General features: G+C 44.0%; 1 protein-coding gene and 1 long non-coding RNA gene across 13 annotated transcripts in view; one reads left to right on the top strand and one right to left on the bottom strand.

Annotated features, from left to right (window-relative positions):
- The window catches only part of SYTL2 (synaptotagmin like 2), a 120,730-nt gene that overhangs the window by 53,031 nt on the left and 40,676 nt on the right, over positions 1 to 27,023 (top strand). For all 12 annotated transcript variants that reach the window (XR_003509457.1, XR_003509458.1, XM_027532795.1 and 9 more), the window contains exons 2-4: positions 1,196 to 1,690; positions 14,683 to 14,834; positions 17,089 to 17,224. Coding sequence is in view for 10 of the 12 variants with exons in the window: in XM_027532795.1 (XP_027388596.1) it covers positions 1,590 to 1,690; positions 14,683 to 14,834; positions 17,089 to 17,224 (389 nt within the window). In the remaining 2 variants the exon portion in view is untranslated. The remainder of the gene's footprint in view (positions 1 to 1,195; positions 1,691 to 14,682; positions 14,835 to 17,088; positions 17,225 to 27,023) is intronic.
- The window catches only part of LOC113886522, a 37,681-nt gene continuing 18,637 nt past the window's right edge, over positions 7,980 to 27,023 (bottom strand). The window contains exon 2 of the long non-coding RNA XR_003509459.1: positions 7,980 to 8,537. This is a non-coding gene — a long non-coding RNA (uncharacterized LOC113886522). The remainder of the gene's footprint in view (positions 8,538 to 27,023) is intronic.

The following is a 27,023-nucleotide window of genomic DNA, read 5'->3' as shown; positions in this document are numbered from 1 at the left end:
TCCTTGTAGATCTCTTTTGCCAAAGAGCAAAGAGTTTATTCAAAGATGTATTCATAGACATTACTACGTTACTGTACACACTGTCTTTTATTGAGTAGGGCTGCTTTAAAATGTAGTAAACCCTTTTTTTTTTCTTAGTGTCTACTATATATGCAGTACTCTGCTTGTTAAAGGACCCCAGTCCTGGAGTAGTTCCTCAAGTCTAGCCTGGCTATGGCATTCTGTAGGTCTCACCTTGTTCTCATAGGTTCAAAAACCTTTTTTTTTTTTTTTTTTTTTAAGTCTTTATTGAGTTCTGTTATAATACTGCTTCTGTCTTAATGTTTTGGTTTTCTGGCCATGAGGCATGTTGGATCTTAGCTCTCCAATCAGGGATCAAACCCACATCCCCAACACTGGACAGTGAAGTCTCAACCGTTGGACCACCGGGGATGTCCTTGCTCATGGGCTTAAAATGCCTCGAAGAAAATAGGATTCTTGCCTACGTTTCTATGCAGAAATGCTCACTTTGAATGGTGAGGTGTTTTGAAATCCTGCCTCTTTTTTTCCCCCCAGATTATATATGCACAGTCAGTGTTCTTTCTCCTGGGAAATGAAGGGAGACAGCTTGGTGAGTTGCTCCAGGTCCAGCAAAAGTTAGAGGTGGGACTAAGTGGAAAATAACTGTTTTCACTATGGTGCAAACTACTCTATCTGATAATAATTCTTCCATCATCTCGGAGCACAGATGCACGTTAGTGGAACATCCCTGTGCATGAAGAAGGGGGCATTTGTGAATTTTTATTTCTAGTTTCCTACCAGTAATCACTTGACAACTGGAATAAGGTCTTCCTGGTCTTCCTGATCTTTAGTGTGACCTTTCAGCCTAGCCTCTCATGCGTTTGTGGAGAGAACCACCATCTTTCTGCAACCATCCCTTCCCTCTGTGGATCGTTAAACATTGACAGGCATTTTTGTGCACGCTCCATCTCGGCGGTCTAGAATTGAGTTGAAGCACGTTTCATGACCCTTTTCTATTTGCTCAAGAAGCTGGCAGAACTGGTTTCCCTGATCTCGGAGACCATCTCACATGGTCACTTCCCCCCCCCGCCCAGACATGTTTGAAATCTTCTAATAATGAGCAATGCTCATTATTGTTAATAATGAGAACTGCTGCCTGTCGCTATCTGGTATTTACCATCTCATGATTCCCCAGGCAGGTGACGCTCAGATCCTGTGGCTGCTCATCGAGTTGATGTCGGACGGAAGGAGAATAAACTGTCTCAGACTGGTCCAGCGAGGGGACGTGAGTGGGAATGCCGCAGCAGGAACAAGTGACCTGTCTGGCTGAGAATCCAGCATCCTGAGTGCTTCCTCTTGACATCACCCTCCAGACCACTACTGCCTCGAGGGAAAGGGCGCTTTAGGATTTTGCTATCAGCCACCTAAAACTTTTGCCTAGCGGAGAGAAGACTTTTGCTGCAGAACTGAACAAGATACTATTCCACTGCACTTTTTTATCCTTTGATCATCCTGGCTACGGTGACTTGTTCGGCTTGGGGAATTTGAGGCTGTGTTTTTTCCTATCATTTTTGTGAACACTTTTCAAAATGATCGACTTAAGCTTCCTGACGGAGGAGGAGCAGGAGGCCATCATGAAGGTTCTGCAGCGAGACGCCGCCCTGAAGAGGGCCGAAGAGGAGAGAGTCAGGTAGGAGGCTGGCCCTTCGCTGAGGGGAAGAGGGCAGTCTGTAAGAGGACGAGAAATTTCGTTCCTCTCAGCTGTAAGTGGTGGCTCTGACTTGGAGCCTGACTTATGGGTTCCAATTTCAGGTGTATTTCCTGGACAGAACTTTCTCCTCCTTGGTATCTCTCATCCCATAGGACTCACGCCAGAAATAGTCTTGATTAAAAACCTAACTAAATGCCGTTAACTTATCAAACACTGGATTAAAAATGAAGTACTCTATACAAACATATCCATACATCTACGCTCCCCATATATATGTATAATGTATACACACACACACACACACATATTCACTTTTTTTTCTTTTTACTGAATCTACTTCTTTAAAAGTGGATCATGTACTAAATTAGGAAAAAATTTAAGTTTCTAAAGTGTTACGAACAGAGAAGTAGCTCACATTTTTGCATATTTTCATACACGCTTGAAATGATTTCAACAGCAAGTTGAAATTGGTTCTGACTGAGCCAGTTTTTCATTTGTGTCCCTCGAGAAAGTGTGACGCTGTTCTTGTTGGGAGGAACTCAAACCAAATGTTCCACATCAGCAGTCCCGCCACTTTCCCCTCCTGTGGGGTAGAGGAGCATGAGGTCAGAGGGCTTGAGTCCTGCCATCTCTCGCCTTCGTCATCTGGGTTTTGAAGGCAGTGAAAGGCTTCCTGAATGTAAGTTAGTCGTATTCATGACATAACCCCCATCCCAGGAATTATCCAAGAGGAGCATCAGCCATCTTCTTACCTCTTGGGACACCATGATCATAAACAATGGATTTATTTGTATCCATATTTAATTAATTTATTTTTTTTAGTTGATCCTCATTTGAACATGGATGCTTTGTAAAAGAACATGCTGAAGTTCCCTTTAAGGATTCCAGTGTGTCTGATTATGGCTGCTCATCATAATTCATGTTAAACAGTGCTTAACAGATTGCAAGGGGCTTATATGCCCATTATTTCTTCTGAGCTCACAACACTTATGTAGTTGGGGTGCAGGGTGGTTTGTAATTACACCAACCTGATGTGTGAGGAAATTGACCTTGAGACAGGTCAAGTGACTCACCCAGGCTCATGCAATCCATAGATGTCAGAAGTGAGAATTAAATCCTGGCCTGCAGGTACTCATTCACTCAGTCTACCATCCCTTCCTGAGAAAACTGCAGCAGACAGGACATCCTGGGAGCCAGCCATGACGAGGTGGGTGGCTGCCATGGACACTGAGCTGTGACTGTGACAGGAGACGGCTGTAGGTGGTGGAGATCGTGAGAATGCTGTTCCTTACTTGTCATGTTCCTTCCTCCAAGTTGCTGTTCCCCACTCTCAGCAAGTGGGGCGCCTCAAACTGTGTCCCCTGGAGAGCTGGGAATTACACCAATCAGCCGTCGAGGTCTCTTGGTAGCATTCATCCTTTACCAGTCACAGTACATGAATGTCATCTTCTTATGATCCTCCCAGCAGCCCTGAGATTTGGCAGGGCAAGACTGTTAGACCCATTTTAGAAATGCTGCTGTGGGGGAGCAGCACAGAGGGAAAATTAGTAGGTTTTCAAGCATGGGGGCAATGGGAATTCCTTTAGTCTCTCAGAAGACTAGATGGAGACACTGGGAGGGAAAGCAGTGTAGCTGAGGTTGCCCCAGGGCCCCATGCCTCTTCCTGCCTCGAGAAGAGGGAACTCTCAGTATTAGCAAGCTGCTATATTTGAATTCCTCCCCACTGTGGCGCTAATGGTAAAGAACCTGTCTGCCAATGCAGGAGATGAAACTCAAGAGATGTGGGTTTGATCCCTGGGTTGGGAAGATCCCCTGGAGGAGGGTGTAGCAACTCACTCCAGTATTCTTGCCTGGAGAATTCCGTGGAGACAGGAGCCTGGTGGGCTATAGTCCATGGGGTTGCACAGAGTCAGACACGACTGAACCGACTGAGCGTGCACACACCAACAAGATTTTACGTGTGATTTGTAATTCGGCTTCCTCCATCTAGCCAGATTATGACGGCTAGAGGGAGGTTACCCTCCCTTCTATTTTAAACATAATTAATATTTTATTTTTTAAAAAAATATTTATTATTTGGCTGTGCTGGATCTTAGTCACAGCACGTCGAATCTTTAGTTGCAGCTATAAACTCCTAGTTGCGGCATGTGGGATCTGGTTCCCTGACCAGGGATCTGACCTAGATCCCCTGCTTGGTTGTGCAGGATGTTAGCTCCTGGACCACCAGGGAAGTCCCCCTCCCTTCTATATTTACCTGGCCTTTGGGATTCCAGGCTATTGGGTCTTCCTTGTAGTTCTCCGATTCTGTATGAATGGAGGTATTTCTCAGGCATCTCCAGTAAAAGCTGAAAATGTCCTTAAAAATTCCAAGTTCTGCCTGAAAGTGAGCCTGGTGAGGGGTGGGAGTGTGTAGCCACTGGCACCAGCAAGTCTACAGCCACAGCAGGAAGGCTGTGGGTCCTCTTGCAGAGGTGACCTTGCAGAATCTCCTTCCACGCACTGTTTCTGAGGACATCTATGAATCTGCCGCTGGTGCTGCCCTTGTTTCTTGCTTTTGTAAACTGATGGAAGATGGCTTGGGGTGGTAAAAATCTAGTGTGAGTCAGACCCTGTTTGCTGCTACCTTAATGGTGTGTCAGTTGCTCAGTCGTGTCCAACTCTTTGGGACCCCATGGACTGTAGCCCACCAGGCTCCTCTGTCCTTGGGATTCTCCAGGCAAGAAAACTGGAGTGGGTTGCCATTCCCTTCTCCAGGAGATCTTCCAAACCTGTGGATCGAACCTAGGTCTCCTGCATTGCAGGTGGACTCTTTACCGTCTAAGCCACCATTCTGGGGGCCTTCCTAGTTAGGCACCAAGCAGCTTGAGTGGACTTGGCCATGGGCGGGTCCAGGACTGAGTGCCAGGGGCCAGATGGGCAGCAGGCCCACACCCTGTGGGCACTGACAGAGGCCCAGCTCACCGCCTGCTCCACACAAGAGGAATGGCGCTCTCGAACCCTTTGCTTTAGCCCTGAAGGGACTTGGATGATTCTGAGGAGCTGTCTGCTCCTGAACTGATGGAACAAAATGCTGTTCCTTGGGCTTTTGCTTTTCAGTCCTGTTACCAGCCCCTAGCTGTTTGTCTTTGGTGCTTCTATCAGAGTTATAGCCTGACAGCTCTGGAAAGATTTTTGGGGTCCATATCAGTCACTTTACAGATAAAGCAGGAAAAACCCAGAGAGGAGAAGTGACTTACCCAGGGTCACACAGTCAGTCAGTGCCAAAGCTTTGATAAGAAAAGCTCTTGGTCTCCTGGTTTGAGAAGAACAGTAAGGGCCCTTCAGTCAAAACTGATGTGATTTTAAATCCTCTCCTCACCACTAAATCAACTGTGGTTCATTTGGCAAGTTACTTGACCTCTCTGAGCCCTCAACTCAGAGACTGGGAATAACCATAGTATCAAACTCAAAGAATTATAGACAGATAAAACAATTCTTTATCTTCTTAGCACATAGTATATGACTGATACATTTTAATTTCCTTATTCACCACTCCACCCATGCCTCTAAGGAAAAAAAAAGGACAGAATTCTCTGATTAGTGGTCTGATTCCTTAGAAGGAAATTACTCTTAAAGCTATCAACTATTTATTAATAAAATAGTGGAGTCTAATTGAGCACTCATTAAGTATAGGAAACCTCTGGACTAATGAAAGGGATTTTAGGGTAATTGAAACATTACCAGCCTACCAGTCCCAGCTCTCAAGGTATTTACCATTTATCGGATTATCAATTACAAATTTAAAACCTCGACCTTGTTTCCCTAACATGATTTTGCAATGCCCCAGTTCTCCTCCAAGTTGGTAAGTGACTTTAGAGACATAATTTAGATAATTCTATTCTTAGCCTAAGCAAAACACCATTAGAAAGGCAAATCTGCCACTGAAATTCAGAGTGCTATTTCAAATGCTGGTTCCTTATGGACCTTGGCGGTGAGGACGTTACTAATGGACTACAGCACTTCTGCCCGCTAGGAGCAGACATTGCCTCGGAGTCCTTTTCAGTACGGCTGTGGAGGAGAGTTGCATTTAAACTGAAATCTGTCTGCCATTCCTCATTTATCCAGGAATGCTTTGGCTTGTTCACATCCAAGCTCTTTCAAGACCCTTTGGAGATGATTTATCCTATAGGTTACCTCCCATCCAAATTTCAGGGCTTCCCAGGTGGCGCCAGTGGTAAAAGAACTCGCCTGCCAATGCAGGAGACATTAGAGATGCGGGTTTGATCCCTGGGTCAGGAAGATCCCCTGGAAGAGGGCATGGCAACCCCCACTCCAATATTCTTGCCTGGAGAATCCCATGGATGGAGGAACCTGCTGGGCTACAGCCCAGGGGGTCTCAAAGAGTCGGGCACGAGTTGGCGACTCAACAACAACAACCTCCAGATTTCATGGATGAGAAAGTGTCGTACAGAAGTGTCCGGTTCGCAAATCACTCAACCTGTTAATGGTAGAAGGTGGATTTGAACCCAAGGGAATATCCACTGTGGTGTCTCTGGAGTTGAGTGAGAAGACAGCAATTCCGGGTCACTGCAGCGCCCCCTACCTGTAGCCACAAGCGCTACATGTAGAGCCACCATGCCTCTCTACCCAGCCTGCTCTCCTCACTGCCGGCTGCAGACATTTCACAAAGCAGCAGGGCAGCAGACATCAGCATGGATTCTTTTTCTCTCCTGGCTGCCTCCTCCCTCTCTGTCCTCTTTTTTTTTTTTTTTTTAAGAAACACCACCACACATGCATAGATATAATTTTGGTCTTTTATGGTTTGAAAATGACACACTCTAGAGGTGGTGTTTCCTGTGCTTTGCGTCACACTGCCAACAGGAAATCATTGCCCCTGGGTGTCTTTACACCACCAGCACTGTGCCCCCCACCCCATAAACACACAACCACATCTAGGGTGACGGGTGTTCTTACAGTAGATACCATCTCAACCGCGACCACATCTTGTGATCCTCAGCTGCTGCCTTAAGCCCTAGTTTCTTTGAAATGAAGGCAGTTGTCATTGAAGAACTGCCTTTCAGCACCTCTCATGGTGTTTTCTGTCAAAGCAAAGGGGAAAGGAACCATTTGTCCAGGATTGACATTGTACACAGTGTCACATTTTCCCCCTTGATCCCTGCATCAGTGTAGCCGAACCCACTCAACAAGGAGGAAATGGGCGTGGGGGGGTGAGGTTAAGTGCCCTGTAAGAGTGAAACCTTGCTCATCCAACTACAAACCTGTGTTTCCCACACAATGTGCTGCCTCACAGCAGACTGTGGGGACCTGCAACGTATCCACAATGTGAGTGATGCACGTTTTGTCTAATTTTCCGCTGTAATGAGCTTTTGCAGTTTATTTCATTTTCACATGTGTTTGTTTTCAGATTCTCTATCAAGGGTTGAATTCCTTCATAGAAAGAGTGAAGTGTGATAGCCACCTTAGAAATCGTAACCACGTTTGGCTGTCCCCGGCAGGGTGGGAAAGCAGTAGAAAGAATGTGGGTGAGGAGGCAGGCTGGCTTCTGGTCCTGGCTCTGTGTGACCTTGGGCAAACCTCCTAACCTCTCTGGGTTTCAATTCATCCCTGAAGTGAGGCCATTTTTAACTATCCAAGGTCCATTCCAGCTCTCATATTCAAAACAAACATGCAAGAGTACTTTCAAATCACCTAGTCTAACCCTCTTGCCCAGAATATGCTGAGGGGTTAAAAAGTACTATCTACCCTGGAGAAGGAAATGGCAACCCACTCCAGTATTCTTGCCTGGAGAATCCCATAGACAGAGGAGCCTGGCAGGCTACAGTCCATGGGGTCGCAAGAGTCGGACATGACTTAGTGCACTGTCTCACCCCAGAGATCCTGCCACATACACCACAAAAACCAAACATCCCCCAGTGACCTTGGCCCCACTGTTCCAATCACTCCCAGGTGGGAATTCAGGCACATGTCCACAGAGGTCACAGACAACATACATACGGTTCTGTTGTGTCCCATATATTACCCTTTCATGTCCCAAGGAAGACATTTTCTCTTAGAGATTTTCATTTAGTGTATCTTTAAAAAATCTTGTGTTAAACTTGCCTCCATCTTTTTCTTGGGTAAGGACAACCCAGAAATGGCCCTTTTGTGTCTGTGACGTTGCCATTCACAGCTTTCTTGATAGGCCTAGTACAATCTTGAGAACAGGGTTGCTGTATGCTGAATGTCAGACGGTAGCTCTTAGCTCTGCCTATCTTAGGGAGTTATGCTGTGCATTTTTTATTGGTGTACCATGTTTGATTTGTCCCTAATACCTTTGAAGTTTTTCTTAGAAATGAATAATGCAACATGAACTTATTAAAATACATTTTAAGCCTTAAAAAAAAAAAAAAAAAGGACTATCTAGGGAATCAAGCGGTCAGCCTCTCTGGCCAGTCTGCTGATTCTCATTATCCACAGCTGATCAGATAACATCATCCAGGTTCTGCCTATGATGCTAGACCTTTGCTTCCTCATGACGAATAGCTAGAATCTGGGGTGTGCTGTGTAAGTACAAGGAAGAAAGCTGTTTGAACCCAGGATGAAGGGTGCCACTGTTCAGGCTTTTCTGTGGAAGTGCTCACATTCTTTCTGCACCACAGCAGTTGGCATTGGCAGTTAGACTGGCTGTAGACTATTTTATGTACAGTTCCAAGCATATACCTTGTATGCAATAGGGAATCAATGAACTAGTGGGTAAGCAAATGAACAGATAAGGCCTTTAACATACAGAGGAGGCAAGATGGCTGTCTTCTGCAATTGACTGAGTTCTTTGGGCATCATAGTAAACCTGTAAGGATTAAATGAGATAATGCATGTTAAGTGCCATGCATGAAGCCCAGTATAAAACACATGCTTAGTGTATATTAGCTGATGGATTGGGGGCATGACCAGGACAGTGTCTTCTCTAGGCTGAGTATTCTGCTTTCGCTTTGCCCAGCAGACCATGGGTATTTATTGAGCATCTTCTCTGTCCTCAGCTCTCTACTAAGTATAACGTGCAAGTGGAGAGGATGGTAAAAAGCGTGAGGGCCAAGAAACTTACCCTTTTCCCCATTTCAGCTAAATGGTACAACTAGAGAATCAAATGCTAATTTGTTGGTACAATTCAAGTTCCAGAAAAATGAGAGGTCAATGTAGGTTGGTAAAAAATATTTTTTATTTTAATTTTTAAAACTTATAGTTAATTTACAATATTATGTGTTTCCTATTAGTACTGCATTGGGATTCAGTATTTTTGTAGATTATATGTCTTTAAAAGTTATTGCAAGATAACAGCTATAATTCCCGGTGCTATACAATATATCCATGTTGCTTATCTATTTTATACATAGTAGTTTGTATTTCTTAATCTGGTACCCCTATTTTGCCCTTCCTCCATTCCTTTTCCCCTTTATTATCCATTAGTTTGTTTTCTATATCCCCGAGTCTGTTCTTGTTTTGCATACACATCATTTGTATTATTTTTTGTTGTTACTGTTCAGTTGCTCAGTCGTGTCTGACTCTTTGTGACCCCATGGACTACAGCATGCCAGGCTTCCCTGTCCTTCACTATCTCCCTGAGTTTGCTCAAACTCATGTCCATTGAGTTAGGGATGCCATTCAAACATTTCATCCTCTGTCACGCCTTGCCCTCAGTCTTTCCCAGCATCAGGGTCTTTTCCAGGAGTCGGCTCTTCCCATCAGGTTGCCAGAGTATTGGAGCTTCAGCTTCAGCATCAGCCCTTCCAATGAATATTCAGGGTTGATTTCCTTTAGGACTGACTGGTTTGATCTCCTTGCTGTCCAAGGGACTCTCTAAAGTCTTCTCCAGCAACACAGTTTGAAAGCATCAATTGTTTGGCTTTCAGCTTTCTTTATGGTCCAACTCTCACATCTGTACACAACTACTGGAAAAACCATAGCTTTGACTCTAAGGACCTTTGTCAGCAAAGTGTTGTCTCTGCTTTTTAATACGCTGCCTAGGTTTGTCATAGCTTTTCTTCCAAGCAGCAAGTGTCTTTTAATTTCATAGCTGCAGTCACCATCTGTGGTGATTTTGGAGCCCAAGAAAATAAAATCTGCCACTGCTTCCACTTTTTCCCCTTCTATTTGCCATGAAGTGATGGGACCAGACGCCATGATCTTAGTTCTTTGAATGTTGAGTTTTAAGCCAGCTTTTTCACTCTCTTCTTTCACCCTCATTAGTTCCTCTTCACTTCTACCTTTAGAGTGGTATCATCTGCATATCTGAGGTTGTTGAGATTTCTCCCAGCAGTCTTGAAGAATCCAGCTTGTGATTCATCCAGCCCAGCATTTTGCATGATATACTTTGCATGGAAGTTAAATAAGAAGGGTAACAATATATAGCCTTGATGTACTCCTTTCCCAATTTTGAATCAGTCTGTTGTTCCCTGTCTGGTTCCAACTGTTTCTTCTTGACCTGCATATAGGTTTCTCAGGAGACAGGTAAGGTAGTCTGGAATTCCCATCTCTTTAAGAATTTTCCAGTTTGTTGTGATCCACACCGTCAAAGGCTTTAGCATAGTCAATGAAGGAGAAGCAGATGTTTTTCTGGAACTCCCTTGCTTTCTCTGTGATCTAGTGGATGTTGGCAATTTGATCTCTGGTTCCTCTGCCTCTTCTAAACCCAGCTTGTACATCTGGAAATTCTCAGTTCATGTACTGTGAAGCCTAGCTTGAAAAATTTTGAGTGTTACACTGCTAGTGTGTGGAATGAGCACATTCCCCAAGTCAGTGACATCATACATGATTTGTCTTTCTGTCTGACTTATTTCACTACCCATAATATTCTCCAGGTGCTAAGAAGATTTTACCAGCCCCACCTAGGTGGTAGGGTTTTTTTATTCCTTTTTTGGTCATGCTGTGCAGCCTGCGGGATCTTCGTTCCTAAATGAGAGATCACACCTGCGCCTCCTGCAGTGGAAACACTGAGTCTGAACACTGGGCCACCAGGGAAGTCCCTGATGGTGGGATTTCTTTTGTAATCTACATCTCTACAGAACTTAGGCTTTGGTGTCTTGTCTTGGAATATAAAATATTCCAAATGGCTAAGATAGAAAAAGAGATTGATTAACTCTGGCACTGATTATCATGATAGGAAATATATAAATAGCACTTAGTGCTTTTGAAAGTATTTCCTATTTTTTTGGCACTTTAAAAGAGATGAACCAGAAACCCCGCCTGAGTTCTTTACTGTAATGGCCTTACTGGGAGCCTGACTCCCAGAGCACTGCAGGATTAGAAGGGCCAGAGGTTTGGAGACAGTCAGTTAGGCAGGAGCAGATCAAGCGTTGCCTAATGATGCTTACAAAGTGCCTTTCAGTTGAACAACAAAAACAAGTAAATAAATAATCTCATAAAGGGAAATTGGGAGTTGTTATGCTCTGAGGGTTTGTGGTCTCCTTAGACAAGCTCATGGCTGATGTCAGATTTCCTTCTGCATTTTCCTAATCCTCCAAGAGATGAAGTGTCCTGCCTGAACTGGAGAAGGCACTGCCGTTGTGATGGAGCTTGGTTCACTCAAGCCCAGGAACAACAGGCTCTCATCTCTTATCCGACTCACACCAGGCTGGCTGCTGTGCATTTATGTGTTAACAAGTTATCCACTTAAGAGTTTCTAGGCATCAGTTCCGTGCCGGGCTCTATACTAGGGGCTTTTGTTAGAAAGGTGATTAGGAGGTAGTTCTCGCTTTCAAGGGGTTAGCAGAGTTCGCAGGTCAGTATGTGAGATGGATGTGCAAACAGATAATTGGAACATGGCGCACTGAGCGCTGCCATGGAGAAGCTGTGGGAGCACGGAGAAGGGCCAGCCGCCCGGTGCCCTCGGGAGTCAGGGAAGCCTTCCCCGGTGAGGCGGTGCATAGATCTGAGGGATGAGGGGTCACGTGCTAGGCAGAAGTGAGAGAAAGACATCCCAAGAGAATTTACATTTACTGGTCTCTTACCAGGATCCAGGTACTGTTAGGTACTTCTAGGTAAATACTGCCTTTTGTCATCCAAAAGTCCTGCAGAGTACCTCTTATTTCCCCCTGTCTTTATAAACAAGGAGACTGAAGCTTAGAGGGGTACAGGAAGCTGCCAAAGATGGCATTTAAGCAGGGTCAGAACTGGAATTTGGACCCAATCTGGGAAGACGCCAAAGCCCAAAGTCTTTCTGCCACAACCTCCTGCCCTTAATGTCTGCAGAGGTCATGCACGAACAGTTTGGAGATCAGTGAGAAGTCAAGTGGGGAGCATGGGAGCAAGTGCTGGAAAACGAATCTGAAAAGATAGCCTGAAGCCAGGTGGTTGGGGGCCGCGTGGGATATTCCTTCCCTCCAGAAGTGCTGTGTGAACACCCACTGTTTTCCAGACATAAAGCAAAGATATATTGAGTACAGGCCCTGCCCCTAGGGGCTCACTGTCTAGTCACAGAGAGCTGGAAGGACTTCTCTTTTCTGGCATTGAACTTGAATGAGGTCCTTTTGGGAAGGGAAGGCAAAAACTCCATCAGCAACCAGGGTGGATTTTTTGCTCTGCTGAAAATCTAGGCAATGATTCCACATGTCAGCAATATCATATAATATTTGTTTTTCTCTGTCTCACTTACTTCACTCAATATGACAGTCTCTAAGTCCATCCAGGCTCCTCTGTCCATGGATTTCCCAGGCAGGAATGCTGGACTGGGTTGCCATTTCCTTCTCCAGGGAATTTTCCGGACCCAGGGATCAAACCCACATCCCCTGCCCTGCAGGCAGATTCTTTTACCACAAAGTCATTTCACTCTTTTTTTTTTTTCATGGCTGAATGAACACATCTTCTTTATCCATTCTTGTTGATGGACATTTAGGTTGCTTCTGTGTCCTGGCTGTTAAAAATATACACTCTACTATATATAAAAATAGATAACTAATAAGGACCTACTGTATAGCACAGGGAACTCTATACAATATCTGTAATAACCTATGTGGGAAAAGAACCTAAAAAAGTGGATATACATATATGTATAACTGAATAACTTTGCTGTACAGCAGAAGCTAACACAACATTTTAAATCAACTATATTCCAATAAAGATATTTGAAAAAAGAAAATCTGGGCAATGGGAAATCATTAGACACATTTCATAGGAACCACAACCTCTGGTGATTCAGAACCATGAAGTGAAGACACTGTCCCTGTTAGGATTTGGTGGTGGGCTGTCACTACAGCGTGTGTCTGAGGGTTGTGATCGGACATGTTTGGCATAGGGTCACTTCTTTAAGTGGAGAGCAGAGACGTTTCCAGCAGAGAAACGTCCAGACTCTGTCTGGAAAGTGTCTCTTTAGGCATACTTCGGAGCCTTCCTCTTTCCCTGGTGGGCTTTTGTGCAGCTGTCACACACAGCCCTGCCACCGCCTTGGTGTGGCCCCCCTGCACATTCTCTGGCTAAAACACTTAGATTTGCTGCGTTAGGTAGTGTGCATATTAGCTTGAATGACAATCATCAAACCCTGTTGGATTTTTGTAGCACAGAATCTTCCAAAGGCTTTTACTTTACTTTATTGTAAGTACAGCTCTGTGAACAAGAAAAGATAGATTTTTTTGACTCTCATTTTATCGACATGGGTAGAAAGATGTGGAGGTTATGAAACTTGTCATTGCAGAACAGTGTTTTTCCCTCTTCTGTAAAATGGGGGAAACTTTAGGAGGGTGGTACTTGGTTTGTTCTTTAGATTTTAGCTTTTCCGTGAGCGTCAATGACTGTGGAACCCTTAGAAGCAGTATCTGCACAAATGGAATTTACCCCTACCTGCACTCCCTACCCCACCTAAGTTTGATCTTCCCTGATCCCAGCCTGCCTTGTTGAATTCATTTTCCTGGAATTAAGAACCATGGACACATAGGCTTCCAGAAAAGTCTCTGATAAGTTCATTTCACTGAAATGGCAAGAACTGATGAGCTGATAACTTCCCCACCAGTTATCCACTCAGTGTTTATTAGGCGCCAGGCATATGCAGATGATAATGTACGTGCATTAGCTAACTTAATCCTCGTAGAAATCTCACGAGGTGAGTTACTATCATTAACCCCCTTCCTTTTTAAAGATTTTTTAAGATGGACATTTTTAAAGTCTTTCTTGGATTTGTTACAGTATTGCAGATGTTTTAAGTTTTGCTTTTTTGGCCACTGAGGCTTGTGGGATCTTATCTCCCCAATTAGGGATCAAACTCGAACCCGCTTTGTTGGAAGGTGACGTCTTAACCACTAAACCATCAGGGAAATTCCTTAATCCCCTTTTTTTTTATGGGGTAATTATCTCCCTTTTTAAAAATTTATTTTATTTTTTCGTACAGTGAAATTATTTTTATGATACTGTAATTTTTTTCCACTTTATTTATTTGGAGGCTAATTACTTTACAATATTGTATTGGTTTTGTCATACATTGACATGAATCCGCCACGGGTGTACATGTGTTCCCCATCCCATCCCTCTGGGTCATCCCAGTTCACCAGCCCCGAGCACCCTGTATCATGCATCAAACCTGGACTGGTGATCCGTTTCACATATGATAATATACATGTTTCAATGCCATTCTCCCTTAACCCCTTTTTAAAAATAAGGAAACCAAGGCTTAGGGAAGTGTAATATCCCCTCTTTCTCTTGGGTATTTGCATTTGAACAGTGAACACACAAGCCTGCAGCCGAAAAGTGAATTTGCTCTTGAGAAATCTCAGGCGTCATCTGGGTATCATGGCTTAAACCTTTGAATTTTTGAAAAATGTTGTCATTGGATCCTGTGACCTTTTAGTTAAAGCATACACTGGTGAGTCATCTGGGAGGTTTGTGGGATCTCTTAGAACATTGAGAGCTTCATTTTGGCCATATGCTTACAACTTCTTTGTGCAGTGTCACTGTGAACTCATTTACTTACTGTGGATTCATAAAAAAGTAAAGCGTTTTTCCTTTTGTAGACATTTGCCTGAAAAAGTTAAGGATGACCAGCAACTGAAGAATATGAGTGGCCAGTGGTTTTATGAAGCCAAGGCAAAAAGACACAGAGACAGAATCCACGGTGCAGATATTATCAGAGCATCCATGAGGAAGAAGAGGCCCCAGGTAGCAGGTAAGTTGATTGGGCTATTGCCTCCCAAGGCAACATTTGTTTGGGAGAAGTAGTCCTTGGGAGAAGGGAAGGGTGTCACCATCACTACTGAATCTGCGGAGGGAAATCATTTAGGGGTGTGCTTTGCATAATGTATGGTCCTGTAGGTCAAAATCTTCTTGGGTTTGGATGGATGAAGTCAGGGTTAAGTGACTTAGTGTGGTAAAGAAGAACAAAGGAAGCCCATTAGTTGCCATATTGACTTGGAGTAACATTGACAATTGAGGCTTATAAGGGATCTGTGTGTGTGTGTGTGTGTGCGTGCGCGTGTGCGCGCTGTCGTGTCTGACCCTTGGATGGTAGCCTACCAGGCTCCTCTGTCCATGGAATGTTCCAGGCAAGAATACTGGAGTGGATTGCCATTTCCTACTCCAGGGGATCTTCCCAACCTTGGGGGATCAAATCTACATCTCTTGTGTCTCCTGCATGGGCAGGCAGATTTTTTTTTTTTTTTATCAGTGTATCACCTGGAAAGCTCTTATCAGGGATCTACCATCTCCTCTTTCTTTGGTTCTAACTAAAAATTCAGAACCTTTTCTCCTGAGTAGAGTAACAGGAAGAGATTGGCCTTCCTGCTCAATGACTGTGACACCTGGTACATCTTTAAAAACCAAGTACATCATTTAAGGGACTGTAAAGACAGCATTTTGGAGGCTTCTTCAGAATTCCGTTGAATTCATTAAATATTTACCAGGTGCCTTCTCTCTAATCAACTCTGCACTAGTCAGTATAAACCTTTACCCCTGAGAACTAGCCCCTGTCTAGTTCTAACCTGTTCTCAATAAGGAAATTACCTCTTTGGCATCTAATATGTTACAGGCATTTCTTCCCTAATATTTCTAATTGTAGTAGCAATCTTATAAGGTAGGTATTATTATCCTCATTATATGTATGCAATATGTAAAACTCAGAGAAGTGAAGTAACTTGTCCAAGGTCATCAGCGGGCTATGAGCACTGCATAGCTCATCAAAAGGAGTCAGCCCCTATCTATAAGGACTGTGGCTCTACATCAGAAGGGCTGAAATCCCAGCTCTGCCATGCACCCTCCCAAAACCACCCAGAACTTAAGAAATCTTGAAGGGTCCCGTGGGTTATACCGAGGAATCCATTTTGCAGTTACAGAAACTAGACTTATGAGTAGAAAGACCTGTGAATGTATTTGGAAATTAGGAGTCCTTGGTGGCTCAGACAGTAAGGAATCTGCCTGCAATGCAGGAGACCTGGGTTCAATCCCTGGGTCAGGAAGATCACCTGGAAAAGGGCATGGCAACCCACTCCAGTGTTCTTGCCTGGAGAATCCCATGGACAGAGGAGCCAGGCGGGCTACAGTCCGTGGGGTGGCAGAGAGTCAAACACGACTGAAATGACTAAGCACATGTTGCTTCATCTTAATTCTTAACACTGATGGAAGTATTACTGGCGCTTACTGGCTATGTGGCCTTAGGCAAGTCTCTTGATCCCTTTGGTCTTCAATTTTGAAATCTGTAACCTTGGAAAATTTTTCCCTCCTCAGAGGATCATGCATGCAAGGGACTCAACCCTTTGCCTCGAACTCAGTCGTCACTCAGTTGATGCTAATTATCCAAGGGGTACAGGTAGAGAGCAGTGGGTGTTCAGAGGCCAAAGAGATTATCTCCTGAAGAGGGATCACAGAGGTTTTAAGGGGGCTCTGGCATCTGAGCTAGCTTGTGAGACCTTGTAGAATTTGGCTGTGTAGAGACTGTGAGAGGAGGAGGCAGTGGAGAGGAACATTCCAGAATAGAAGCATTTGTTCCCTTTTGTATCCCAGAGCCCAGCCTTGAGTCGAGCCCATTGTAGCTGTTCAGTAAAGAGTTGGTAATGATGGTGTGTCTGTCCCAACAAGAACTTCCCTGCCCTGAGCATCCCCTGGCCATATGCAACAAGTCCTGACCCCAATTCAAGTCAGATTCACCTAGAGTAGTCGCAATTTTGCTTTAGTCGTGTCCGCACATTTAAAGGTGCACCCATGCTCGCTGGAGACTCTACTTGTGGGCAACTAACAACATGACTCCTCTCATGGAAGTATTGATAATTCTGATCTCAAGTACACAGACTCATTCGTGATGCCGGGGTGCTCAGGGAAGGCCTGACGTTCAGGTTCCAGCCTTCAGAGGTTAGAGCTGATATGAGAAGTTGTAGGTTGTGGAGAAGACAGATGGATAATATTCTTGCCTTTATTGTTTCCTGTTTCAGATGAGCAGAGTAAGGACAGAGCAAACAGGGCAAAGGAAAGCTGGGTGAATAACGTCCACAAGGATGCTTTCCTCCCCCCAGAGCTAACCGGTGTTGTAGAAGAGCCAGAAGAAGATGTAGCCCCAGCAAGCCCCAGGTGAGACCGAGCCCATGGGGAGAGCTGCTGCACGTGGGGTCCTCGCTAGGTCCTGCTGTGAGGCCAGCCAGGTCTCGTGGGTGTAGGGAGGAGGGCACGGATGAGAGCGTTCTGAGCCCTGATATGAACAAAGCCTGAGCGGTATTCTTTCTCAGCTTCCAGAATGTCTAACAAATCTGCATATTAAATAAAATGTCAAGTGGTGATTTCTTCCCACCAACTAGAGCTGTTTGGTTTTTTTTTTAATTGTTATTTGTACTAAGGGTTTCTTCATAGAGTAAATGAAAATGTACTCCAAAATGAATATTGGGGAATAAGTCATTGAAGGAAAGAGATGAATGGGGGGGAATTCCCTGGTGATCCAGTGTTAGGACTTAGATATACTGCTGTGGGCCCAGGTTCCTTCCCTGGTCGGGGAACTAAGATCTCCACAAGCTGCACAAATGTGGCCAAAAAAAAAAAGAAATCAGTGATGATCAAATTGTAACAGCCTGGTGCAATTGAAGAAATTTAAGCACTAAAACCAAGCAGATGGGAATTCCAATCCTGAATATGCCATTTATTAGCATTTGACCATGGGCAAGTCATTTAATCTCCCTGAATCTCTTTCCCTAACTATAGATAGGAATCATACTGTATAAGAAAGATTCTGATGAGAATTAGTATATAAAATACCTGGTACATGGTAGGTACTGAATAGATGGCTCTTAAGGATGCAGATTGTCCTCAATATTTCAGTCTTGCTTTTGTGCATTTTCCATTTATCTTATCACCTGACCAATCAAAATGCACATTTGTACATCCTTCCTATGAAATAGCTGATTATGAGGCTATATTGCCACAAACTTTTTCAACCAAGATGATTTGTTTTTAGATATTTAAGGATCTTCCCATTGGTATCTGTCCATTGGGCGGTATAGTTGTTACTCTTTGGTTGAAGGACAATTACATTTTATCTCTAGCTCCTCAGTGAAGGCAGTTGAATCAGAATCTCCAAATGTAGTTAAGTCAGTGAATTTGCTGGTGGGACAGTCACTGAGTCAGGGTCCAAGGCTGAGACACCTGGGAAATGGGGATGTTTTCAATATAATTTGTGGATGAGAGAGTGGGTCTATTCTATAGGCACCAACAGGCATTTGAGGGTCAAATATAAGTATTATGTTATATGGATAATGGAATACTATTAAGGTACTTGTTGTCTATCCATTTCCCTTTTAGAGAGGACTCGCTTTGTTTTCCTGGGTGGTAGGCAGCACCATATCCCCCCCGCCCCCACCTAGGATGATCTGTGATGTTCTCTCAAGACCCTGATGCTGGGAAAGATTGAAGGCAAAAGGAGAAGGGGGTGGCAGGGGTTGAGAAGCTGCTTAGACGGCATCACCAACTCGATGGACATGAGTTTGAGCAAACTCCAGGAGATAGTGAAGGACTTCCTTTCCTTCTCCCAGGAATGCATTTCATCTCAAATGGCCTAAGGGACCAAGGTGCCACGGCCCTTAGAGCTTGACTGAGTTTCCTTATGACCACATGGCCTGGTGGGTACCCACCTTCCTTTCCCAATTTGAGGCTGTGAATAGTGTCCACATTTGTGTCTGTGTTGTTGGTTACATTTCTTGGATGACCTCAGACACATCTTTAAGGTTTCATCTGTATGTACCTCGGGACCAAGCTGTCTCACCAGGGTGTTATGAGATGGAATGTAATGAGGTATGGGTACCACTTGGCATTTCTCAGGAAGAAAGAAAATTGGCAATTTGCAGGTGGCCTTATATTAGGTTGGCAATCCCTGATGGCTCAGATGGTAAAGAATCTGCCTGCAATGCAGGAGACCTGAGTTCAATCCCTGGGTCAGGAAGATCCCCTGGAGAAGGAAGGGGCAACCCACTCCAATATTTTTGCCTGGAGAGTTCCATGGACAGAGGAGCCTGGCGGGCTACAGTCCTGGGGTCACGAAGAGTCGAACACGACTGAGCGACTGACATATTATAATAACACAGATGAGGTAGGCCAAGAAGACAGGAATAAACGTGTTTGATGTGTCCGACATACTTTGCTCGTTACGTGGCGTGAGCGGTGATCATGCAGAACTGTAACAGGAGCTGTTATTGACTTCCTTCTCTCTGTGTCGGAAGCTCCTGCTTTACTCAGTGTCAGGTTCCAGCATGTTTCTCACCTATACTTTAACCTTTGGGAACTGGGTGTGGTAAGTATATTTTGGGGCCTGTACTTTTAGACTAAGTGAACTTCAATAGAATGACTCAATACCTGTCAATATTTTCTTAGTCAGGAGTCAGGGAATGTGAGGCAACCCTGACTGGGTATTGCAGTTTCTGAAGGAATTTTTTTTTTTTTTTCCTAATAAGCTCTGGGGCAAGAGTCCTTCTTCTGTTGTGGGCACAATTCTGAGCACTTCTGTTTGTGAGTAATTAACTCATCGTGGGTATTAAACGTGTATTCAAGCATGAGAAGCTACTTGCGTTCCTTTGGAACTGGTCTTTGCATCTGTAGCCTGAGGAGGCAGAGAGGGCTCTGATGAACAGAGGGGGAGCAGGGGATGAGGTTCTCTTTCGAGCAGCAAAGAAAACTCCAAGTGCGCTCAGCTCTAGTCCTGGCTGCTGGGTAGTACTGGCACAAATGGTGGTGAAGGACTGGTGTTAGGGATTTAAGTGTTTTCTTTCCAGTTATCACAGATTGAGCCCTTTAATAAAACATAATAAAAATGAATACTCGAAAAGTGAAATACAGATAACAACTAGGGCATGCAAAACATAAGCCCACTGAGGGATGTACTGTGGTGTCTCAGCAAATTGCTGTAACTGATTCTAAGTGCATACTCTTGATGTCTGCTCAGTTCAGTCGCTCAGTCGTATCCGACTCTTTGCGACCCCATGAATCGCAGCACGCCAGGCCTCCCTGTCCATCACCAACTCCTGGAGTTCACTCAAACTCATGTCCATGGAGTCGGTGACGCCATCCAGCCATCTCATCCTCTGTCGTCCCCTTCTCCTCCTGCCCCCAATCCCTCCCAGCATCAAAGTCTTTTCCAGTGAGTCAACTCTTTGCATGAGGTGGCCAAAGTACTGGAGTTTCAGCTTCAGCATCATTCCTTCCAATGAACACCAAGGACTGATCTCCTTCAGAATGGACTTGTTGGATCTCCTTGCAGTCCAAGGGACTCTCAAGAGTCTTCTCCAACACCACAGTTCAAAAGCATCAATTCTTTGGCGCTCAGCTTTCTTCATAGTCCAACTCACACATCCATACATGACTACAGGAAAAACCATAGCCTTGACTAGACAGACCCTTGTTGGCAAAGTAATGTCTCTGCTTTTCAATATGCTATCTAGGTTGGTCACAACTTTCCTTCCAAGGAGTAAGCATCTTTTAATTTCATGGCTGCAGTCACCATCTGCAGTGATTTTGGAGCCCAAAAAATAAAGTCTGACACTGTTTCCACTGTTTCCCCATCTATTTCCCATGAAGTGATGGGGATGCCATGATCTTAGTTTTCTGAACATTGAGCTTTAAGTCAACTTTTTCACTCTCCTCTTTCACTTTCATCAAGAGGCTTTTTAGTTCCTCTTCACTTTCTGCCATAAGGGTGGTGTCATCTGCATATCTGAGGTTATTGATATTTCTCCCGGCAATCTTGATTCCAGCTTGTGCTTCTTTCAGCCCAGTGTTTCTCATGATGTACTCTGCATAGAAGTTAAATAAGCAGGGTGACAATATACAGCCTTGACGTACCTGTTGTAAACCAGTAACACACAGTTCACATACTGGCACTGGTACAATGGTCTGCAGTTTGATAGCACAATGTGTCTCTCCCCCCAAATAATTGTGGGACAGACACACAATAATCCCCCGGACATGGCTGAGCCTTGATGGGCAGCAGAGGAAGAAAATGTAAGAAATTTCATGTGCATCAGATCCTGCCTCCCCAACAAGGAATAATGTGTGTTTCCTGGTTATAGAGGTAGGCCTGCTCTGGGATGAGAAGCCCCTCCTTTATTATTTGAGATGACATGTTCTATGAAAAAAGGTTTGGATGCTTATGGAGTCACAGAGAGTCTAGCAGCCCCTCGACTGACCAGGGCCTTATGTGGCCCCACCCTTGGTGCTAGTTTGGTCGGAAGGAGCCCAGAAGTGGACTGACCTTTTTAGTTCCCCTCTGTCTCTCCAATCTCTTCCCCTAAGACTACCTCTCTGAGGACTGGTCCCTCTGGTAGCTTATATCATCTTGGCTGAGAGTAAAAAGTGAGAGTGTTAGTTGCTGAGTTGTGTCCAACTCTTTGAGACTGCATGGACTCTAGCCTGCCAGACTCCCCTGTCCATGGAATTCTTCAGGCAAGAATGCTGGAGTGGGTATGTGGCCACAAACAGGGTCAGCCCAGAGCTCTAAAAAAAGAAAAACAAAAGCAAGAGTTTCTGAAGTGTGTTCTAAGCTTCCCAACTCTTTTCTTCTCCTGGTTTTTCCTCCCACACTCTTTGCCATCCCACATCCTTCAGTTCCCTTGTGGCTTCCTCCTTTCCCCTTGGAAAGGCTCTACCATGCATTCTACCCTAAGGCTTAAATTTTTAATAACTTAAGCCAGTGTGAATGAAAGTTTTGAGCTTCTTTCCTTTTCTTGGTTGTTTCTAAAAGCTTAAAGAACTACTCTGAGAATGTATCCTGATAAGGTTCAGAACCTTCAGCCACAGAAAGCAAGTTCCTAGGTACAAAGGAGGTTACATTAGAGGCAGAGGGCGTCACACGAAGGACGTGGTAGCCTACTCTGCCTACATATAAACCGGCCCTAGTAACAGATGACAGTCAGTAATAAGCCAATGACTGCTACTGTTGGGGCAGAAGTCACAGGGGGCACTGTGTGCCAGCCTGAGCCACAGGCAGAAGAAATAGGAAGCCAGATGAAAGGCCGTCTAAGAGTGAGATGCAGAGAAAAATAGGACAAAGAGAAATAGTTATGGATAGTGAGGATAGAGCCATTAATCCATAGGTTGGCTTGGTTTACTTTTAGGATATTTCTTGGAAATAAAGTGTTTAAATATCCTTGTTTGCAATTGATTGAAAAACACAGATTTAGCATCTTTCTAGGACCTAATAGAATAAATCATTCTGTAGGGTTGCAAATTCATTCTCCATGCAGTCATTCAGTCAGTCGGTAAACAGTTGTTGAGTATTTGTTGTACACAAGATAGTAGCTAGGAATTCAAAGTGGAATAATATATGATCCCTGTCCTTGAGGAACTTATTCCAGAAATAATTATATTTAAGGGATTTCTTGAAGGATAAGAAGGATTCTGTTAGGGAGACAGAGAGGACAGGACAGGCAGAGGGGCTGACATGGAGATCTGGTTTGGCTTGACATCTGGAAGGGTCCAATACAGTGGATATATTGCAGTTATCAATTACTAGTTATCTCTTGAGTGCTCTACCAACACTTCAAATTTCTTCTAAACTCATCTCTAAAATTCAGTTGTATGTTTCCTCTTTTCTCCATTCCCTTAATTAGGATTTCACCATCTCTTACCTAAATTTCTGTTATAATGTCCTTATTGAATTGAACCTGTCTTCACAGTTACCAGATCATGACTATAAAAAGTAAACTGGATCATGAAGTCATTTGGTGTTTCCTTGTGACTTAAAAGTGAAAATCTAGCCTTTTGGTCAACATTCAAGGCTCTTCACAATCTGGTTCTAACTACTTATTTTAGCATGAGTGTGTGTGTTAGTCACTCAGTTGTATTTGACTCTTTGTGACCCTATGGACTATAGCCTGCCAGGCTCCTCTGTCCATGGAATTCTCCAGACAAGAATACTGGAGTGGGTAGCCATTCCCTTCTCCAGGGGATATTCCCAACCCAGGGATTGAACCTGGGTCTCCTGCATTGCAGGCAGATTCTTTACCATCTAAACCACCAGGGAAGAGAAGTTCTCAACTGTGACCTGTATGTCACAATTGCCCAAGGAACTTTTAATAATCCAGATTCCCAGGGCTAAGTATCACTGTGTTGCTGTCTTGGGTTGAGGACCTGTGTCTCGCTCACCACCATCCCCCAAGCTTCTAACACTATATCCAGCACATAGTAGGTACTTGGTATCTATGGACCAAGTGAATGAATGTTGTTGCCTCTCTTACTGTTGTCCATCACTTATCACTACCTGACATATTACATATTCATTTTTGTGTGTTTGTTTTCCCCCCTCTCAGCTGCAAGGGGAAAAAGACTTTGTCTACTATTGCATTTCATTTTGTTCACTGCTCTCTTCCTGGAACAGACAATAGTGCCCAACGAATGTCTTGTGGAATAAATGAATGAATGAAGAATATATGGGAAAATATATTTTAAATTTTTTAAAAAGAGAAAAATAGGTGGAGAGTGAGAGATGGATTGACTGAGAATAGTTGATGATATAATGAATTATTAAATAGAGAATAATGATGAAAGAGGGGTTAATGGATAAACAAATGAGTAATAAATAATTGAATGAAGTCCTTTGGACCCCAGGAATCCAGTAGAAAAAGAGACTAAGAGAGCAAGAAAAAATTTAAGCTACAAGGCAAGAATGGCATTGATAACATCCAGATTTTATTGCTTTGCCAAGACTGCCTCACTTCAGACATATCACCATGAGCTCTGGTGATTATAAAAACTGGAGGAGACTTTGAGGGCTATTCTCAAATTTGGACAACCACAAGTAAGGAGCATTCAGGATGGAGAACAAGAAGGCATGGAGGTAGGAGGGAGCTTGGCTGCTGCAGGGGTTGTGATGCCCATTAATCAAAAATATCCATGGAGAATGTCCCCAAAATGAGTTCAGGGAGAACAGGATAAAGCCTGTACTATGGTGTTTCTTTCCATGACATTGGCAGATTTTCCTCTGGGAATTTTCCTATGAAATGCTGCAAAAGTGATGAGTTTTCTTGCATGCAAAAGCTGTGCACTCCCACCTTTCTTTGTTTTTGGTAGGATTAAAGTGCTATTTCATTATAAGTTATCAGAGTGAACCAAAAAATGCTTTGAGCTTTATCGCCTGTGCTTCCGTGATTCTCACTTCTGACACCCCTCTCTCTTACCCCTCTCTCTGTGTTGAATGGGAACCTACCAATTAACACCATGTCTTTAGCTCTGAAATAGTATTGTTTTTTCCACTAATGCTCTTTTTCCTGGAAAGCTTTTGTTTATATATATCTATCTCCCTCTTGCAGAGGGATTAGCTACTTGCCTTAACCCTCTATAATAAGATCAGTGTGAGGCACTTCACTTGCTCCCAAAGGCAGGGTAGAGATGAGCCAAGCTATGGGACAATGCATTTGATCTTTTGTTCTTTGACTAATTGCAAATCCAGTGATGTGAATGTTTCATTTCTTGGAGGCTTGCCCTACAGAATCACTCATATTGAGCTCTTAAATGAATCTTGCTAATCCTACAGAATCTTAGATATACCCAAATTAGTTGTGAAGGATAGTTTCACTCTGACATCAGTGTGCCTTATGGATGGATGGGAATGTGTGTGTTAAATAAATCTGTAGCATGAACTGGGGTAGAACCAAAGAAGTAATATTTTACTTAAAAAAAAATACTGACTCGAAAGGCTGGCATAGTATATTTATGAATCTGCTTCACTCAAGCCCTGAGCCATTTCTTCATGTGTTTTTTTTACACATTGCATGTAACACGTGTTAGCACAATGCTGGGTGCCAGGCACAGCATTAACATCCAAGGAATTCACAATTCGAAGAGAGAAAGCAGCAATGGCAAGAAACACAGGGAGAAAAATCACTTGAAAAATTTGCTTCTGAGTTCAGACACAGTTAATATTTATTCTGAAATGTACCTCAGAAGAGAGTATGTCCGTTGTTATTTTTAACTGCTTTACTTATTTTTTTGTTTTTTGGTCGCACCATGTAGCCTGTGGGATCTTAGTTCCCCAACCAGGGATCAAACCCATGCCCCTTGCCATGGAGCGCAGAGTCCTAACCACTGGGCTGACAGGGAATTCATTTTTAACTGCTTTAGAGGGAAAGCCTGCTTAAAGTTCAAAAGCTTTAAAAGTTGTTGCATGTGCTTAGAAGTACTTTACAGCTGGATGTAGAAGCAGATGGGCTGTCCCACTGCCCAGGTGGTATAGTTCTAAGACTGCTGTGAAGGCCTTCTTCCCCACGTGTCCCAACCAGAGTACCTAACATCCTTCTTCTTTTAAGTCTTCAAAGACTTGTATTAGAATGCAGACACTTTCAGGAGCCAAAGTCTAACAACAATATCATAGTCTAATATTTTAATAATCTTCTTACAGAAGTAAACCAGTTTTGGCTAAGTGCTCTATTTAGTACTGAGGCATCCTAGGTGGCACAGTGTTAAAAGAATCTGCCTGCCAATGCAGGAGATAAAAGAAACATGAGTTTGGTCCCTGGGTCAGGAAGATCCCTTGGAAGAGGAAATGGCAACACACTCTAGTATTCTTGCCTGGAAAATTCCATGGACAGAGGAACCTGGCAGCTACAGTCCATGGGGTTGCAAAGAGTCAGACACAACTGAGCACGCGTGCGTGCACATCTAGTATCACAGGTAGTTTTTGAAGGGTGCCTGAGGTCAGAAATTACAGAGCACAAGGTATGAGCCTTGGCTTGCTGTATGGTGTTAAGAGCTCATCACGTAGAAGGTATTCAGTATCTTATTATACAGGACACACCCTAAGAATAGAAATCTTAGGAGCGGTGGAAAGCCCTCTGAGAGGGCTTGTAAGAAACAAAAGACGCAGTACGTGGCTATAGAGAGACTGTGTTCTCTTAGGAAAAATAATGCTTCCCTTTATGAATATTTAATCACCTGATTTCAACTAGCACCAGGCAGAGAGCAAATCCTAGTTCCAAGCACCAATAAAATGTGCGGTAAGATTTGAGACAGTGAGACCCACTGCCATCGGGCTAATAGGCAAGCGGCGCCACAAGGGAGGTGAGATTTGAACGGGGCTTGGCGGTGAGAGCGAGCATGTGGGTCAAGAGAGCAGAGCCAACATTTGAGGGAGCGGGTGGGGGTAGGTTGGGGGGGACCGCAGAGAGGGACAGGGAGCCAGGTTTGGCACAAAGGTCAGTGGGCAGGAGGAGTGGGAGGGTACAGGGAGCAGATGGTGGAGTGTCTCCAATTCCTTCCTGAGGATCCCGGAAAGGTAACGAGCAGGAGAGGGATGTGCCCAAAGTCTTGTTTCAGACAGTTCTAGCTTAGGGGTGGAATGCCGAAAGGATGAGGAGAGTGGAACTTTGGTGTCTGGAGGTCGAATGTGAGGCTCATACAGATGACAGGGAGGAGTCAGGAGCGGTGGAAAGGAAGCAACAGATGTGAGAGTCACTGGGAAGTTAGAATCACCCCGTCTTCATTCCAGTCCTCTTGCCATAAACTTCATTCCAGTCCTCATCATAAATGGATTTACTGATTTGAGGAATCAGTGGAGTGCAGCCCAGCCATTCCATGCCTGTCTCTGGAGTCAGGGTCAGACACCTGGTTCACATTCCCAGCTCTTTGGCTACCTTAACCTCTCCAAGCCTCAGTTTTCTCGATAGTAAAATGGGGAGAAGGGTACATACCGCCCAGGCATGTTGCAAAAGTCAGCTGAGAATAGGATGGCTGCTGTGTTGATAATTGCCCAGTAAAAGACAGGCAAACAAAACATCGTTGTATTCCTTGAGGGACACAAAGCCGGAGCTTAATTGAGGAAGTAGCTGCATTTTTCAGAAGCATTTTGAGGCATGAAACTCTGGTTTTTACTTTTTCTACTTAGGCAGACTTGTGAACTGTA

This window comes from Bos indicus x Bos taurus, chromosome 29 (assembly GCF_003369695.1).
Source record: "Bos indicus x Bos taurus breed Angus x Brahman F1 hybrid chromosome 29, Bos_hybrid_MaternalHap_v2.0, whole genome shotgun sequence".
Lineage (NCBI taxonomy): Eukaryota > Metazoa > Chordata > Mammalia > Artiodactyla > Bovidae > Bos > Bos indicus x Bos taurus.
Note: the sequence above shows the minus strand (reverse complement) of the source record. Positions and strands in the feature narration are given on the sequence as shown.